An 18470-nucleotide genomic window follows, 5' to 3' on the forward strand; every position below is an offset into this window, starting at 1 on the left:
ATGAAACAAAGATCCAGTGTTTCCTGTAAAGCTGCAGCTTCTCAGTGAAGCTGTGAGAGGAGAACGGTGACAGGCTTCAGGATTGGACACAAACACTTCCTGTTTCTCACCTTTATGGTCACCATAGTAACGTCTGACATGCTCTGATCAAACGCTGTCAACAGCCAATCAGCTCTCTGAACAAAGCAGCACGCAGACCAATGACTGCATTGATTTCCAAGTTTAAAGCAGTGAAGAACACAGTCTGTAGGTGAGGAAGAATTTAGTGAGAGCAGATGTTTGGATGGAATTCCTCCAGTTAACAGCTGGAACCGTCCATCTGGATTGTTGGGCTTGTTGTTGGGGTTCCTACAGAGCTCAGAGTGGACACACCAAGGTTCTTCTAATGAATGAAAGTCCAAACTCAAACTAGGAGGGAAAAACATTTTCAGCAACTTCAATAAAAATCCAAAGATTAGAAAAAGTGAAGCAACAATGAGTCCTAGTACAGTCCCAGCACTGACGTCCCTGCTGCTCTTTATACTGGATGTGCTGCATCACTGACTGACAGCTGATGATGAGTCTCTGGAAACACTCGTTTATCTCCTCTGCTCTTCCTCCTTCTCTCTGCAGGTGGAGGCCATGATGGTAAACAGGACGGTGTGTGTGCTGAGAGAGGAGCAGCTGTGTCCTGATGATCCAGAGAGGTTGAAGCAGCAGCAGCTTGTGTGTAGAGACGCTCTGACTGGGCCATGTTACTGGGAGGTGGAGAGGAGAGCTTCATCCAGCAGTGACTGACAGAGGAATGAAGTGCAGATGACTGTCAGTGCTGCAGAGTGAACTGCTCTGAGAACAGCTCCACTGTCAGACACAATGTAGAGTCCAGCATCAGCCCTGTGTGTCCCTCTGGATCTGACAGAGGATCATCAGTGTATCTGGACTGCTCTGCTGCTGCTCTGTCCTTCTACAGTCTCTGCACAGTCTCTGTCTCACTCTGGAAAGATTTTACAACTTGTTGTAATTACAGAACGTTAATATAATATTCCAACATGTGATCTTCTCTTTATTTCTGAATCTTTACCAAATAAAGAAAAACCAAACTAACAAACAGAAGCTGTCGTGTCCTTTTTCACCACATCTGTGAATCTTTTCTGTGTTTTTCCTCTTTTCCTCCTTCCTGCAGCTCCATCTTCATCATTCTGTGTCCAGTATATGTGAACACGTCCAAAGAATCTGAGCCTCATGTTACCCGTTTGTGTGAGTTACGCCTGTCGTTGTGTTGTGGTGTATAAATAAGGGGCAGGAGACAGCGCTGGATCTCCGAGTTCTTTACTCTCAATTTCTGCAACATCTGCAATATCTAGAAATGCAAACCTGTGAGCTGTGTGTGTTGTGCGTCTGCTCGGCCACCTCTCCTCCGGCCGTGCTGGAAGCAGCTGTGCGTTTGACAGTTTTATCGACTCGACAATAATCGAACAAATTAAATGTTCAAAAATATCAACTTAAGCACTTCAAAGTCAACAAAAAGCTTAAAACAATGAAATAATATTTCACTGAAAAAACAACAGCTCATAAGAACGATACACAAAATAATACAGAAACAAACAAATAAAAGTTATTAACCAGGATCCATGTTTTTGTCACAAACACTGAATCAGCTGATTCACTCTTTATGTTTCTGAGTTTGTTTTGTGATTATAGTTCTGGTTTCTGTTTCTGTGTCTTCACTGTGTCCCACGTCTCCTTACTTTGGACTGTCTGTCCTGTCACTGAAGGTGTCTGCCCAACAAGGACGTGGTGCTGAATGCATCCAGACCCCTGCTGACTGTCTTTGCAGCTTCGGTCAAAGGTACAGTGTCCACTGTGACCCTGAGAGCAGGACACAGCCAGAGGTGAGTCAGCAGTTACAAACTAAATGCTGCTGACATGAATCAAACTGCTGGATAACCCACTGCTCATGAAAATGGCACCTTTCTGTTGCTTTTTGAGATTACTGAGAATATTTGAATTGTGACTCAGATGGCAGATCCAGGCTCTCAGCCTCCAGCTGAAACTTCCAGTCCTCCCCCAGCCAGAAGCTCTGATGCTGGGCTGAGAGACTTTGATCCTTCCCTGGATCCAGAAATCCAGGAGGGAGAAGGAGAACAGGACCTCCTTCCTGATCTGGAGAGGCCTGAGGGAAAGAAAGATGGAGCAGACAGAGCTTTGAACAAATGCAAACCTCCTGAGCTTCACCTCCACAAAGGTGCAGACACTGATGCACAGATTCACATGTGACACCTGCAGCGTCCAGCTTGTGCCGCTGACATTATCTCCACTCTGATACAAGCCTCATTCACTCGCTCACACACGTTCATACAATCACCTTTTCCTCACAGTCACACACATGAATGTAATGAGGGGAACTCGGGGTTCACTGTCACTCCTCAGGATGCTTTGATATGCAGACTGGAGGCTCTGTGGATGAAACACCGACTGTCTGAACCACTCTGAAGTCTTCATGATGGACTTCATCCTGATTAACACTACAATACTTGTTAGAGGCCTTTTATATGTAATAATATTCTTTTCCATTAAAGCTCTGAACATTCTCACTCTTTCTTGACCAGGTGTGACAGGTGAAGGACACCGGCGAATAGGAGGACAGAACCTGAGAGCCATTAGTCACATGACTTCAGCTGCTGCTGCCTCACCAACCACTGGCCCCTCGGTGAGTCTAGAGTTACAGCAGTGACCACAGGAAGTGCACACGTGTGATCTAAAGCTACATGTGGGCCTGTGACCATCAGTCTTCTCACTGTGGTAGACGGGTTTGTGAGTCCCTGTGATGCTGGGAGTGTCCAGGACAGTCGCTCCTGATCGGGTCTCTCATGGAAAGCTGGTCCCAGGAATTCCTGAAAAATTCCTCCACAAAAGAGAACTGGGAACATAAGTGCAGAGTGACAGAGGTGCTCAGCAACCCTGCTGTTATATGGGAATAGAACCAGAATAGTCGGCAACCACTTGAGTTAAGTTAGCCAAAGAGATGCGACTCAGACTGACTTCATCATGTTGGCAACGTGTCTGCATTGATAAACTCCAGTTATTGACAAATCAGAGAATAATTCCAGTCGTTCAGAGACAGATTGTGATTGTTTGGAGGATGTAATCGTTTCCCTTCAGGGAGCGTGTTGGACGCTCAGTGTCCGGGTGATTAGCTGATGCAACTACTTAGAATCAGTTTGTGAATATGAAGAAAATCAGTGCAGTCACTGGACAAACTCTGATTCTTCCTAGTTTCACTCTTGTTTCAGTCCAGTGTGACTGAGGTGGTAAAAAATGATCTGACTTTTAGCCACACAGCTGTCTGCTAGAGAAAAAGCCTTTGTGCACAACTTTCTTAAAGGCAAACGGCACCATGTTCACTGCAGCTGCAGCAAACGCAGCAAAGAGTGAAAGTTGGACTGAGAATGTTGTGACTGTTTCATGAGAAAGAGCAGGAAAACAAGCATCACACACCCAGACACAGTGCTGGGATTAGAATTAGACTTTAGAGCCAAATGTAGGACAAAAGCTTTAATATGAAAGAGGAAAACCCAACAACAGCCAGAGCATGAAGCTCAAAACTACACCAATCACCAAGAAAGCTGACAGGCCTGTGACACGTCAGAGACGCCGTTCAAATCATAAAGAAGTTGGTTTATTGACAAAATGTAAAAAACCAAAAGAATCAAGTCAACCTTCAGTTTCGAGCGAGTAGACCAATCAGGCACAGCAGCAGCTCTAGAATAAGCAACAATTTGATGTATTACAAACAACCTTTCATATACACACATACATATGGCTCATATGCTGTTTAAAAAGGCCTCAAAGACCCAACAGATTACACAAAGTACAAAAACACTTTCATTCAGACAACAGTCAGCTGTGCACGAGACAGAGAGCCGACTACAGTTAGTAACATAGACTCACTTTGTTTCAGACACGACACAAAGTAACACAAAGCCACAAAGAGCAGAAACATCAAAAAGGAGGCAGAGCAGCAGCAACTCTCCATGAGCTGTGAGGCTAACAGCCACCCACACTTCCTGTGATGCATAATGACAACAACATTAACCTGAAGGATGATAACAACAGAAAGAAGTCTAAGCTAACGTTACACAGCGCTCACACAGCGCTGACTGTACAGGCCTCACACAGCTACGACCTGCATCCACAACACCTGATTCTACTGAACACAAACAAGTTAATGATATATGAGCAATCCAGGGAAGGCTTCCAGGAAGGTGAGGATCCAAAGACAGCTCTACAACAGCATCAGTCAGCAACAATGTTACTAATCACTGACTCTTTCATCCTTTTATACTCAATCAAAAAGTGCTGTGTTCACATTTGTTTCTGCTGAAATCCAGAGACTGAAAATGCGTCTTTTTAAAGTTTGAATAAACTGACTGAACTTCTCACGAGTCCAACCGTGAGGAACACTTCCCCCCCATGACACATCACAGGACAACGTCTCAGTGGAGGGGGGACAGTAGCTCAGTTTAGGCAGTCACACTCAGAATCGATGCCTCCAGTCAGGGTCAAACGTGGTCCTCAGAAACCTGCAGATGTTTGGGCCAAGCTCTCACTGGTCTCTGCGTCTGTAGACTGAGCTGATGTTTCTCCAGTTGTCTGGTAAAAGGACGATGCTGCTGTCCAATGAGGCGAGGAGAGAAGTAGCCAAACAGGCGAGAGCCGTGAAGGAGGAACGGCGGGCAGCTCTGGATGCCCGACATAAATACCTGATGAGCAGGTTGGCCGACGCCGGCAGCCTGGAGGAGGCGGCGGTGGAAGACGCCATCGTCTCTGATGACAGAGTAAGTTCAGAGACGTGATCCTTCCTCAGAGTTGAACCTTTGAGTCATTAATGTCTGATTCTTCCAGTTCAGTCTGATCCATGAATTCTTTGCTGCAAACGGATCCAAGAAGCTGATTTTCTTCTATCAGGATGTCAAACAGGTAACTTTGATCACATTTCAATGACTGACACATGAAGGTCTAACCGCTCTTCATAATCTGCTGTCCTGTTTGTTGCAGCGTACTTTGTATTCATATCTTTTAATATCTGCCTTTCTCCCAGAGTCTGTCCTCCCGTCAGTCTTCCTTTGTGGACGCATCAAACTCAGCTGTGGCTCAGAGGAAACTCTTCCTCACTACGGGGAACTCTGAGGTTGGCTTCAGCTTTTTATGTTTAGTTCATGTGAGAATCACAGAAAAATGCTGATATGAGTGGAAGCTTCTGCTGGGAAATTGGCAAAGAGCAGATTATTGAACAGCGAGGCAGACGGTTCATTTCAGTGATGCCAGTTTATTAGAAACGAGGACTGTGGGGCTGCTGGAAGTCAGGACGGCCGTTCTCTGGATAAACCTGACAGCTGAGGTGGAGAGCAGGATTTATCCACAGACGGCTTCTTCCAAGCAAATGTCCTGAACACACCTGAGCTGAGGGTTACACAGTGTGTCCTGTGTGATCTCTGCTTTATGGTGGTTGAATCTCACAAATGTGACCATCAGACCTGACGACTTATTTGTGATGTTTTCATTAAAAATATCCTGGGTGAGGTGTTTGGGGCCTGTCCCATGAGGAGGAGTCTCCAGGGCAGACCCAGGACACACTAGAGAGGTTATATCTCTCAGCAGGCCTGGGAATGCCTCAGTATTGTCCTGGATATGCTGGAGGAAGTGGTTGTTTAGGGAGGTCTGGGATTCTCTGCTTAGACTGCTGCACCTGTGACCCGGGACCAGATAAACAGGAAATGGATGTTTGAAATTCAAAGAAATCCTCTTTTAATAATGAGGAAAAAAGACAGCAGGAGATCCATCGCAACTAACAAAACACTTCAAACACATCAATGCATCAACTTTAATCAACTTCATTTGGTTCAAATGAAGGAATCTAACAAAGCACTCACTAAAATGAAACACCAGTTAGTTTCCCGAGCTCAACAGGTCGAACACCTGAGTTTGGTTTGCGGTGCAGTTTTTATTTCTTCTAGATAACTTGGGTTATTTGCACAGGAAGGTTTTTAAATGTATTTCTTAAGTACGATCTTATATGGGGGTTGATTTTATAGCATAACAGAATAATGTAATAACTCTAATAGAGTATAAAACATTTGCAGAATGAAGTACAAGGTGAAGAAAAGTCAGAACGGCCCTATTTGAAAATACAGTCTCAGAAGGTCAGAGATGGACAAATTCAGCTACAGAAACATGTGGCCATTTTTTTAAAGCCATAGAGCATATTACAGACGACACAAAGAGCAAACACTGTAAACTTCTAACCACAGACCTCACACAGCTCACACACGTCAGAGTGAAGCTGTCATTTCCTGAAGCTTCCACACAAGAGAACTGGCAACAAGGTGGAGTCCTCATGGATCACTAGCAGAGAAATGTGGGTGGGTGCCAGACCACATGGACTCGACTCACTTTCTTTCATACAAAGGAGCAGACTAATGCTGTCATCCTTAAAGACTAACTAGAAACAAGCAGTGCGCTCGCATCGACTCGACTTGTTTTGCAAGTTTGAAGTGAGATGGTACTTTGGAGTCAGCCTCCCGAGATGATGGCTGGTTTTTGAAAACATCTCATATTTATACAATGAGCAGCAGACTTTCCTGACTTGCAGAGGTCAACGTCCTCCTCAGTCATGCGCCATGAGTGGCACAGATACTATTCATCAAATAACTAACATGGCCTTGATTGTTACTCCAGAGACTTATCTGCGATGTAGCTTTATAGCATTTTCATTAGCAATCGTATGATTTGTGTTACAATGACCTTTGTGGACGGGCCCGGACCCCCAGGCCTCGTCCGTGACGCCGACGGTGAGCGCAACGTTTTTGTTTTCTTGCGCTTAAAATAACCTGATCAGCGTTCTGCGGACGGTTTGTTTACATTTCTCACATCTGTGATTGTTCACACGGGTTGGACACGAGCAGAGAGGGCTTTCAAGATGAAAAAGCCAACGTGAAACTTTAACGGACGACAAAGTTTTTCAATCAAATCTCCGTCACACCCTTCCTTGACCTCATCACGTTATCCACCTTAGTCAAGGAACAGTGGTTCGGGAAAATATGCATTTGTTTTTTGGACCAGTTTAAAACGTATCTCAACTAGTGATGTGCGGATCGATACTGAAATATCGATTCCTCCGATACCCGTCATTGTGTCCGGCCCCTTGGCGTGCACACTCACAACAATGGCTGAGCGTAAACAGAGTCATGTGCAGACGTATTTTACCTCCACGAACAGCTGAGACGTGGTTTGCCATACATGTGGCAAGAATGTGAGGTGTTGTGGTAACACCGCTGACCTGGTCAAACACCTCAGAGTGAATCACATCACAGAATATGACGAGCGTATGTTGAGGCGAACTGAAGAGGAGGAGAGGGAGAGGTGCTGCCAGGGCGAGACAGACGTCTCTCACGGAGTCCTTTAATGCTGCAGGCAGGCAACAAATAGCCACAACTTCAGGTTTTTCATTTCTATATGATAATTCTGCATCATTAAGTGATAAGAACAAGTAATCTGATGTCCTGTGATCATTACGACGCTATAATTTGAGATAAAATAAAAGATAGAGTAAAAAAAATAAGTTTTTGTACAGAGTATCGTATCAGATCAGTATCGTCGATACCACCCTGAACTTTACTTGGTATCGGATCGGAAAGGAAATCAGTGGAAATCAAATCCTGCTTCTACAGGTGTCCAGTTCATTCACTCTGACCCCTCCAGATAAGCGTTGCCAGTTCTCACTGTGCTGTAGATCACATTTTCTTGTGTTTGGGGTTATAACGGTTACTTTTGAGGTCTGTGTTATAAAGCAAGTTAATCCTGAATTTAACTGGAGAAGACAAATTCCCACTGCGTGGTGTAGTGCACAGCCAGGCATTCTTTACATTAGTTCGTTTGACAAAACCAAAAAGCCGAAAGTATTTACTTGGAGTTTGGTTTGATGAAATAAGTGCCAGAATCAGTGAATACAAATGATTCCAATGACATGAAAACTGGTCGAAGGACAAATCCCTCAAGAAAAGCACGACTAGCACATTAAGTTTGTTTGTAATCATCATCATCTCTAACACCATGCGCACAACAGTGATTTTGTTACAGAACACTAAGATAGTAAAATCTGGGAAATGATGATATTTCTTTCCAAAACTTCCTGTCTGGAAGACATTAAAGCTGCTGTGCCACCTGCAGCTTCTTTCAATCTATGTTATGTGAATATATCTTTTTTTCTTTTTGGGTTTGAACATCCATTCAAACTCACTCTCTGCCTAGCAAGTCTCATTCCCTCATTTCCTTGGGGTCCAGCTTCACATACGTGGCACTGAGCCTTTTCCTTTGTCACCTCTTTCTGCTACATGCCTAGCCTCCCAGTTTCTTGGTCTATTTTCTTCATTTCACTAACTACACTTCTTTTTCTTTGTAAATCTCTTCCTTCAAATACTTTCAAAATCACTTTTCTTTTTTCCCTTTCTTCTGTGCAGAGAAGACGTCAAACCCCTTCTTGGCAGTTTATCTCAATAAAGCTGTACTATCCCAGCCATCTGGTAAGTCTTCCCTACTACCCAGAGCCTGTTTATACTCCTGCATGTCTCTGCCTTCACTCACTTCCTCTTCTTGATGTCCAAACTCATCCTTCAAACTACCATTTGATGCTGCATAGCTGCATTCTCCCTGACACCTCCTTGTCTCCTGTCTTTTTGATTTCACCTTCTGCATAATATTTAGTTGCCCTGTGTGCAGCTTCCTCCACTTTCATATATTTCTACAAGTTCCTCCCTGTTCTTGAAGTATGTGTGCACCACGGCCATTTCCACTTGGAAAATCTGCCCCACATCTGTCTTTCTAGATTTCTCTCCTAAACACCACACCTACCCAACACCTCATAACCTCTGTTCCCTTCACCTAAATGTCCATTGAAGTCTGTGTCAATCACCACTGTAGTATGTGGTCTCTTGCACACAAAATGTGTCTACCCTCCACCTCCATAATATGAGTCCGCCAGCCCTCCCATTGCCAGTCAGAGTCCATAACAAGTCAAAAACATAAACAGCTCGAACGTATTATTTATTTAAAAGAGAGAGAGAGAGAGAGAGAGAGAGAGCTCAGTTGTCCTTGCTCTAGCATCAAGAGTCAGTGACTGGCTGTTCACTGCAGGCTCAGCAGTCCAATGGCCGATCAGCAACAAAACAAATAAAAAAATAAGACACGTTCTTGATTATGACAACAAACCACATCCAAAAAAATATGACAGCAACACTTTAAGTTTTGTGTGCATTCATCATGTGCAACTCTGCAGAAAGTCTCATGTCAAGGATGTGTGGACAGGGGGGCTATTAAAAAGTTCCAGTATACAGAATAGAAAACCATCAAATGAATGAAATAAAATCTGTTGTCACAGTGGTTTTTGAAGGAACGATTACTTCACAGATGGACAGCCTCATTATATTTGAGTTAAACCTGATGATACACACTTCACGTCACCCTAGTTACATGTTTTTCTTTGCCATGTGTATGTTATCCAAGGGAGGAAAAAAATGAAAAAGAAAACTTTTGATGTGTCCAGACATTTCTTCACATCAGCTGCCAGCAACCAGTTTCAGCATGTACAACTGTTGCAGTAAGTGTGCTCATGCAGACCAACTATGCTGGTCCACTGTTCTTAATGGTGCTGCATGTTGAGAAAGAAGTGAAACAAATGTTTTGTTTAACAAGTCCACTAGTGTTAGAATAACTTGGCATTTCCAATCTGTTTCTGCTGTAGTTCAATGAAAGGTTTCAGTTACTTAAGTTTGAGAAAAACCAAAAAAACCGTTGGTCAGCTTCCCTCAGGGTCACTCCACGGTTGATGACATGGTCCACTATTGTAGCTCTGATGTCATCAGCAATTCTATTTCTTACTCTTCTTACCCGTCCTCTCCCCCCTCCTCGTCCTCCTCTTGCTCCTCCTTGTCCTTGTCGTCCTCTTCATCCTACTTCTTCACCTCCACGTCCTCTTCCTCGGCCTCCTCTCACTCTTCCTGCTCCCTCCATTGTACTCCACACACAGAGCTTACCTGTATCATAGTGCTTAGGCTGATTGCAAAGTGAACTAATTATCTAAAAAAGCTTTCACATGTGGCAGTGTGCCAGACAGTTGACAAAATAGTGTAAATAATGGCCATAAATGTGTATAGTTTTGCTAGGAGTGCGTTGATCATTTGGAAATTGAGTGCAAAGCAGTGAGTTGTGTTTACAGTTCTGCAAAAAGAGTGCTGTGCAGTGGATTGTAGCTACAGGTTTGCAAAGTGTGTGTTACAAAATGGCAAACTGAGTGCAAAGCAGTGTTTGTGCTTTTAGTTTTGCACACTCAGTGAGTGGTTTTGCTATAAGTATCAATAGTTTTAGGAATTGTGCTGTAAGAATCACAGTTAGGGTTTAAGCATTCAGAAAAACCTGTAATAAACGCACACGCATGCGTCTTCAGCATTACTGGGTTTCTGCAGCCCCTGGTTTCCTGTTTAATACATTCACACAAGCAATCAAACGCTATGAATCGTTCCACAATGTTTGCAGTCACTTTTCTTATCCCTCCTGACTCAAGAGCATAAAGCGATCTACGTTAGCTCTGGGAATTCTGACGGTCGTTCAGTAAATCTTTGTTTAATCTCTTTATTTGCTTTTTGGAGAAGTGAAGGTACAAAAACCTCGTCAATCAAATTTGCTTCGGTGGACAGAAAACAGCCGTTGTAGACTGTTTGGGGTTACCTTTTATAAGTATTGAATTTTCAAAAGTGAAGTCAGTTCTTCTGACCAGGTTCAGACCAGGATGAACACAAGTATGATACTGGACCCACTAGAGAACTGGTCCCAGCTGTGGGTTCACCTCCTCCTGCTGAACTCATAGGACAGACTCTAATGTAGCATCACGTTCATCGGTCACTCCTGACCTCCTGTGAAGCATGACGGATGTGTAATTAATGACTTCAGTATTTGGGGCATTATTGCTCTAAAAATCATATTAATAGTATTATTATTATTGTGCTTTAGGCTGCACTGATAACGCAGAGGTCTCTTCTTCCTCTGGGCTGTTTAAAGGGCCAGTTTGTCCAAAGCTGTGTATATACCAGCTGCTGTCAGGCTTCAGATGTCTGCATTAGTCCACAGTCCACTGTTTGTAAGCCATTGCTTTACTGCAAAAGTTCCCATCTACTGTAAAGAAATGGAGATAAGCAGGCACATAATATGAAAAGGCATGCTGTAGCTGACTTTGTCTTTTCTGATCCATCGGTTTGTGTGGCTCTTTCCACAGGAGGGACCTAACCCACACTTTATTTACTTATATGATAAGTTTAGTGGAGTGTAGTGCAAAATACACAGTGTTTACTTTTAATTTAACAACATGAAGCTGCATCAAGTTTCCATGGTGACTGCTCAAGAAATTCTGCATTCATAAATAAACATCAGACTGTCAAAAGAGCTCATCTGTGCGAGACCACCGAGCTGAGAGCATTTTCAGGTCCAGATCCCCCGTACGCCATCGTTGGAGAGCAGTTGACGTTTTTCTTCCTGACTTTGATTTGAACACGTTTAAATGGAAAAGAGTCAAGGAATCTATAAGCCTATCAGGGTATGTGACGCTTTTGCTTTTACTGCATTTCAGTAATTTGAAGAATTTGATGTCGTTTTAAAAGTTGACAAACTGAGAATCATTTTAAGTAACAATGACTAAATTGCTATTTCTTTGACAGGTGTTGTTCAACACACCAATTTATGAAACAGCTGTAAAGATCTGCTGGTATCTTCCGGGCTACAAGGCTCAGGTTAGACCCAGATTCATGCAAACCAAAGCTGACAGAAAATATCAGGTCATTTCTGAGGACCTGAGAGTGGTGGTGATTAAATGTCTCCTTTACTTTTAGGTTGCGATAATGACGGAGTTTCTCAGACTTCAGCAGGAAGATCTAATTCCACCGAACCTCACTGCTGAAGATCTGAGAGATCTTTTGGTGGAGAAGAGCAGGGAGACGCTCAGAGAGCAGTGAGTTACTGTCACACCTGAAAGTCTGTTTGTGATGACGTGTAAGTGCTGAGAGAAAACCTCTGCTTTGCTTTCTTTTGAAGGCTGTGGGAGTTTGAGTTAGAGGATTTTGACGAAGAGGAAGCCAAACCTCTTCTAAGGCTGGTAAGACGAGAAAACCCACAAGACTTTTTTTTCATTACGTGCACATAACCTTTACACATAAGCGCACTGTAAATGTGTTTTCTGTTTCAGGTGTGGGCGGTGAACGTCAGCAATAAAATGAGGGACGTTGAATTTGAAGCCAGGTTGCTTCTTCAGTTCCCAGAGGCCGTACCTCCTAAATTTCAGTGAGTCACATGTAACATACAGTTATTAACCCTGTAAGACCCAACCCATCAAAAAACAGCCAGAAAATTCAGATTCTTTGGAACTGAGATGTTTATCAACCCTTTAAACAAAAGCCACACATGAGTTCTTTGCTATGTCATGTTGTGTATGATTTACTTTTATTGTGTATTTATTTTTTGTATCACATTTGATACACTGGGTGTTTTTGGCAACTTTTTGTTAACGACAATGTTAACTTTAGACTAAAAAAGAGTTTTGTCCACAACATTTAGAAATTATAGCAAGTATTGATCATGTTGATGAGATCGAGGTCTCAGAAACTCATGTATGATACAAAGGTGGTTACAGGGTTAACAGTCCAGCTACAGTGTTTCAATATTTAAATGATGCTTTGAATATGTTTAACAGATAACTCTTATCATGTTTTTCTACAGAGCACCTAAATTCCTCAGCGCGGTGAAGGATTACGTTGAAATCCTGAAAAAGAAGCAGCAGGAACAGCCTAACAGCAAACTGCTCACCGCGCAGGAGGTAGTGGTCGAGGTAGTTCCCCGCGTTCTCCAGGGCTTCTGGGAGCTTCCTCCTCGTCCCCTCCTAAACATGGCCTCCCAGAGTCTAAGTATCCTCTCCACCAGTGTCACCAAGGCCACTTTAGATCGTGTCTCCAAGAGCCTCACGGCGATGGAAACACAGGCCGTCTTCACCCGCTCTATCCGAGACGATCTGGTCGACAGCATCCTGACGGAGATTAGACAGAAATTTCCTGAAGAAATTCTGTCTATCCAAGTTGCAAACTTTGCACCCCTGTTGCTGAAGACCATTGCTGATATAGCAAGGATCCGGATATGTGAAATCTTTGAGCCCCCTTCAAGTCCTGATGTGAAGAGCACAAATGGTGAGCGCTCCTCTGACGGCCTTTCAGTGGCAAATGTTCCACCAGCCGAAGAAGCTCTGTCAGAAAGTGTTGCAGAGCCCGACGCTCCCTGTGAGGAACTTCTTTCTGAAAGGGCATCCAGTCTGAGTACTCGAGACCTTACGATCGAAGGAGCTCTGTCAGAAAGTGTTGCAGAGCCCGACGTTCCCTGTGAGGAACTTCTTTCTGAAAGGGCATCCAGTCTGAGTACTCGAGACCTTACGATCGAAGGAGCTCTGTCAGAAAGTGTTGCAGAGCCCGACGCTCCCTGTGAGGAACCCTATGGCGAGTCCAAATCCTGTGTTGAAGGTGAAGATCATATGATCAACGGATCTTGTTCTGAAATTGGGCCGGTTCCTGATGTTCCCTTTGAGGAACCTTTTCCAGAACCTGAAGCCAGCATGAAGTCCGAAGACCGTCAGAGCAAGAAGAAGAAAAAGGGCTTCTTCAAAAGACTGAGAAGTCTGTTCTGCTGCTGTTGCAGACCAAAAGTCACCGACTGACACTGAAGCTGTGACCCAGTGTTGGTGTTGCAGTAACTCTAAATATGTAAATATGTTCCTTAATGATTGTTCTTCATTTTTTTGGGGGTTTCTTTAGTTTTCAGTGGGCTGGGTGTTTTTTCTCCTCCGTGTTCTTTACTTGATTCTTGTTCATAGTTCCTGATTTGTTTTCCTAGTTCTTGTTTCTTAGTTTGTAGTTTCTTGAGTCCACCTGAGTTTCCAGCAATAAAAGCTGCCGATTCAAGTTTCATTCCACGTAAGAGTCCTGTGTTTGGGTCCTACTACCTGCCTGTCACAGCACACCATGACAGAAACTTTATAAACTCATTCATATTTCTACACGAGTCTCCAGCTATGTTAAAGATTTTTTTTCTTTCAAACATTTGTAAGAATCTCTTATGGTTCTCAAAATACTTCCACAAGTCCAGTAAGTGTAGTGCAGTAACATATTGATGGTATTATTTTTAATAATTATTTATTATTTTTAATGCACTTTGAACTGAAACTGGTATATAAAATGTACTTCCTGTAGAAAATGCAGTGTGAATGCTAATAGCTGAATAGCTTGAGTTGAATTTTTATAATTGCTGAAATCTTTGGTGAAAAACATGTTACAGTTTTTGCCCGTTGCTTGAACACATTTTGCAAAACGTCGCTCATTGTGCCAAAACTCTAAACACAAGTAAACATGACACATCAAAATATACCATTCACATCTGTGCCAAACTGAAACTCTGCTGTCAAAACCTAACATTCCTCTGTCAAGATGTAACTCTGTTGACAAAATGACACATACTTGCATCACATGCAGATCAGATCAGGGGGACACACTAGTCTACTTCATATAAAACACTGCAGTCTTTCATTGTCATTGTTTATTCTGAAGGCACATTTTCAGGAGACACAAACAACCAAAAAAAGCAAATAGGCCTACTCAATATTGTCCACTGCAGCACCATGAATTCAGATAAAGCAAAACACAAACATAATACAGTAATAGAAAAAACACTATACTGTACACACAAAAAATCATGACAATTGTGCATACGTGGGCTCATGGATCCCGCCGTCTGTTGGGGTCTGGCCACAGGACCTCATCGACATCACAAGCAGTGTCTTCTCCCGCTGGGCACCGGGGAAAATATCCTCTTGCATGTCGAAACCATCCATGGATTGCTGTCACCTGAATGTAAATAGAAATATATGTGGTGGCCCCTAGAGACAAAACACGTACAAACTCCAAAGCACATTTCTAGCTTGAACTGAACTTCCAAAACAGAGCTACCTAGAACAGCGGTCCCCAACCCCCGGGCCTCGGACTGGTACCGGTCCGTGAGTCGTTTGGTACCGGGCCGCGAGAGTTGAGGCTCAGGTGTGAAATGTCTGGTTTTCAGGGTTTTTATCGCTTTTCAGCGTTATTTTGTTATCGTTTTTATCGTTAACTCGGTTTTCCTGGGTCTTTTCACGTGTGTTATGAATAAATCTTCTTTTTCGGTACCGGTACTAGTTTTATTTTGTTGTATTTATCCGCGACACCTTAAAGGCCGGTCCGTGAAAATATTGTCGGGCATAAACCGGTCGGTGGTGCAAAAAAGGTTGGAGACCGCTGACCTAGATCACGTAAATTACACAATTGAAAGCATGAAAGCATATGTGTATTGTTTGTGTATTTATGCACAAGCATTCATATATATTCAAATCATTAAAAAACAAAAGTTCATTTGCCTGTTACTACCACACACCAAATCTGGTCGTTGGTACTTGGTGAACTGAGAGACACAACAGCAGAGGTCACTATTAATGCTATAAAAGAGGCCTTTGCAAGACATGCAGTTGCCGAGACTGTGGTATCGGACAACAGGCCGCAAGTTTCATCAGAACAGTTCAAGCACTTTGCTAAAGAGTACCAGTTCACACATGAAACGAGCAGCCCCAGGTACCCCCAAGCCAACGGGGAGGCAGAACGCGCTGATCGTACCATTAAAGACTTGAGAGGACTGTGACTACAGCAGAGCACTGCTAGCGTGCAGGGCCACCCCACTGGAACATGGGCTCTCACCGGCACAGTTGCTCATGGGGAGACACCTGCGTACCTCTCTGCCACAAGCTGCTGCGAAGCTGGTGCCAAAGTGGCCCGACCTACAGGCTTTTCGCGAGAAGGATGAGGAGGGGAGGCGTGAGCAGGCAAAACACTACAACCGCAGACATAGAGTCAGGACAGAAGGTGTGGATTACTACTGAAGGAACCACTGGAGCAGTAGTTGGACCTGCCAGTGCTCCCAGATCTTATGTGGTAGAGACAGACAGGTTTTCTAAGGAGAAATAGGAGCCACCTCACACCAACAGGGACTGTTACCAGATCTGGTCGAGCGGTGAGACCTCGTGTAAGATTGGATGTGTAATTCTCTGAAGTTATCCATTCAGGCCCGATTCAAAGCTGGCTTAGGCTGTTAGAGATGTTTACAATTATGTGTTTCGTTTAAATGTAAGTGAACAAGTGAGAGATGTGTATCATTTTAACGTTTGATAATGCTCTGCATTCCTGTTCTTGTGAGCTGAGTGAGTCATTATGAAGTATGTCTTTAGCTAAAAGGAGGTGTAGCAGGAGACTACTGTACCCATAAGGCTGTGTGTGTGTGTGTGTGTGGGGGGGGGGGGGGGGGGGTATGATCTAAATTATAATATTGCTGACTGTCTGAGGCAAAATTTCCCCAAATCGAATCGAATCGAATCATGGATTGAATCGATTCGGGCAAGGGCGTCGATTTGGCATGGACGGAGGGGACATGTCCCCACCAATATCCAGCGATTATTGAATTGTCCTCACCAATAATTTGATCTCTTCGAGTAAAGAAAAGCAAACCTGATAGAAAGAAGAAAAAAAAATCTGTCAACGTCTCATTCACCCAGCGGTGCCGAAAGAGTTAAATTACGTCCTGTACTGGAGTCCTACCTCATGTGACAAATATGGCCAATGTGATTGGCTGAACCTTTCAGGGAGCTCCGTTGAGTTTTAGCAGCGGCAAGCCTGCGCTCCCAGGAGGAGAGGAGGACGGCAGCAAAGAGGAAGAACCTGGATATAAGAAAGTATTTTTCAGAGAAACCTGTAAGTCACTTAAAGCCAAGTTCACTCATAATGTCACGGTCTGGCTGGCAGACCGTGGGGGTGTAGGGAAGGAGGACACAGGCGCGGTGCTCTATGTACAAGCAGTGCGTTTATTTACAGCGATGGACAGACATGACAATAAATCCCGTGCTCTCCCGACTCCCGTGACGTGTCCTCTTCCCAGTGCTAGTGCTCCTGTCTCCGCTTCTCCGTGATGAGCACCCCGTGCTCGCTGTCCTCTCGTCTCCCCGTAACTCCTGGGGACATAAGAGAGAGGAAGCCGTCAGACACACAATAATGCAGCAGACTCAAACTAGGAACTGGTCGAGAGACTGACGTGAAGCCACGCAATGATCCAGCGTCGGAGAGAGCTCCACCACACTCTCAAATAGCTCCTCCGACAGGCCTGATCAGCTGCAGGTGTGGCCAATCACCTGCCAGGGCCACACACACACACACACACACACACACACACACACACACACACACACACACACGTCTACAAGCAGGGAGAACGAGGGACAGCAATACAAAATACATACATTATAATATTAGTCCATAACTGCTCAGGGTCCTGGGTCTGACACATAAAATGTGTCCGTCACAATAACGTTGCAGGCTATGCTAGGCTTTGGCCCACATCAGTCTAAAACTGTATGTAACCATGAATAACGTGTTTTGGAAACTAACAGCACAACATGCAGCACTGTTAGTTCTCTCAGTCTCAGAGCAGCGTTTCTAATTCTAATCTAAGTGAAGCTGTCAGAGAAAACAGCAGCCTCGAGCAGCCAGGATATTAGTTTACAGAGGCTGTTAGAATTATATGCCTAACGTTAAAATGTTGGTGACACAAGAATTTCATCTTAATGGCACTGACGTATTCATAGGTCATAGTTATGATTTTGCAAATATTCCACCTTGTAGTGCAGTTTGCACAACTTGTTTTAAAAATGCACTCAGCCTACAAACATTACTGATCAGTCAAGATCTGCACAAAGTGACAGACACACTGAAGCAGCTCCACATTTTATTCTTATTGTCATGTATGTCCTATTTGTCAGGTGACAGAAGAAGCAACACAAAGCTCAGAGAGCAATGGTGACACAAGATCACAGGTGGAATTGGATGATGACGCAGAATGAGAAGAGCGAAAGTGGATCGCTAAATGAAACGGATGAACCAGAACTGGTTTGTAAAAATGCTGCAGCTTCAGTGGTGTGGAACTGGTTTAGCTTTCGTCCGTCAGATACACAACAAAGCACTATTTTTGGTAGAGCATGCTAGCGGGCCGTCGTTATTACCGTGTTGTTTGGAAAATACGGCGCACTTAAAATCAATCCTTTGATTTTTCTGAAAGTCGACAGAGCCCCTTATAACCCCGTGTGCCTTATGTATGAACTCTGGTTGTGTTTACTGACCTCGAAACGATTTTATGTGCACGGCGCTCGAAAATCTGTCAGATGTTTCAGTACGACTTTGCTAAGCTACCACCGCTTGATGGATTGTCGGAGCGTTACGGCTGTCGTAGGCAGGAGCCTCGCGGAGTGAGCCATGTCTCCGTGACGACCAGGACACAGCAGTCAC

At 43.9% G+C, this 18470-nt stretch overlaps 2 protein-coding genes across 2 annotated transcripts in view; both read left to right on the top strand.

The window, feature by feature from the left end:
• Positions 1-18470, top strand: part of LOC146548168 (ribonuclease inhibitor-like) — a 343680-nt gene that overhangs the window by 163411 nt on the left and 161799 nt on the right. The window lies entirely within an intron of this gene.
• LOC146548179 (uncharacterized) lies at positions 1999-14805 on the top strand. The gene is made up of 10 exons (XM_085263811.1): positions 1999-2224; positions 2589-2689; positions 4608-4817; positions 4885-4959; positions 5081-5170; positions 11745-11816; positions 11916-12034; positions 12118-12178; positions 12269-12363; positions 12799-14805. Exons 1-10 carry the CDS (start codon positions 1999-2001, stop codon positions 13778-13780), a joined length of 2031 nt encoding a protein of 676 aa, XP_085119937.1. The 3' UTR covers positions 13781-14805.

This window comes from Mchenga conophoros, linkage group LG23, assembly GCF_057382185.1.
Source record: "Mchenga conophoros isolate Kocher_MC1m ecotype Shallow Benthic linkage group LG23, M_conophoros_male_GT1.1, whole genome shotgun sequence".
In the NCBI taxonomy this organism is placed as follows: domain Eukaryota; kingdom Metazoa; phylum Chordata; class Actinopteri; order Cichliformes; family Cichlidae; genus Mchenga; species Mchenga conophoros.

Bases quoted from the DNA above. Each gene is read 5' to 3' on its own strand.
- LOC146548179 (XM_085263811.1), top strand. From the start codon at position 1,999: ATGGCAGATCCAGGCTCTCAGCCTCCAGCTGAAACTTCCAGTCCTCCC. The intron at 4,960-5,080 runs GTAACTTTGATC...CCTTTCTCCCAG, and splicing joins TCTATCAGGATGTCAAACAG to AGTCTGTCCTCCCGTCAGTC. The intron at 12,364-12,798 runs GTGAGTCACATG...GTTTTTCTACAG, and splicing joins GCCGTACCTCCTAAATTTCA to AGCACCTAAATTCCTCAGCG.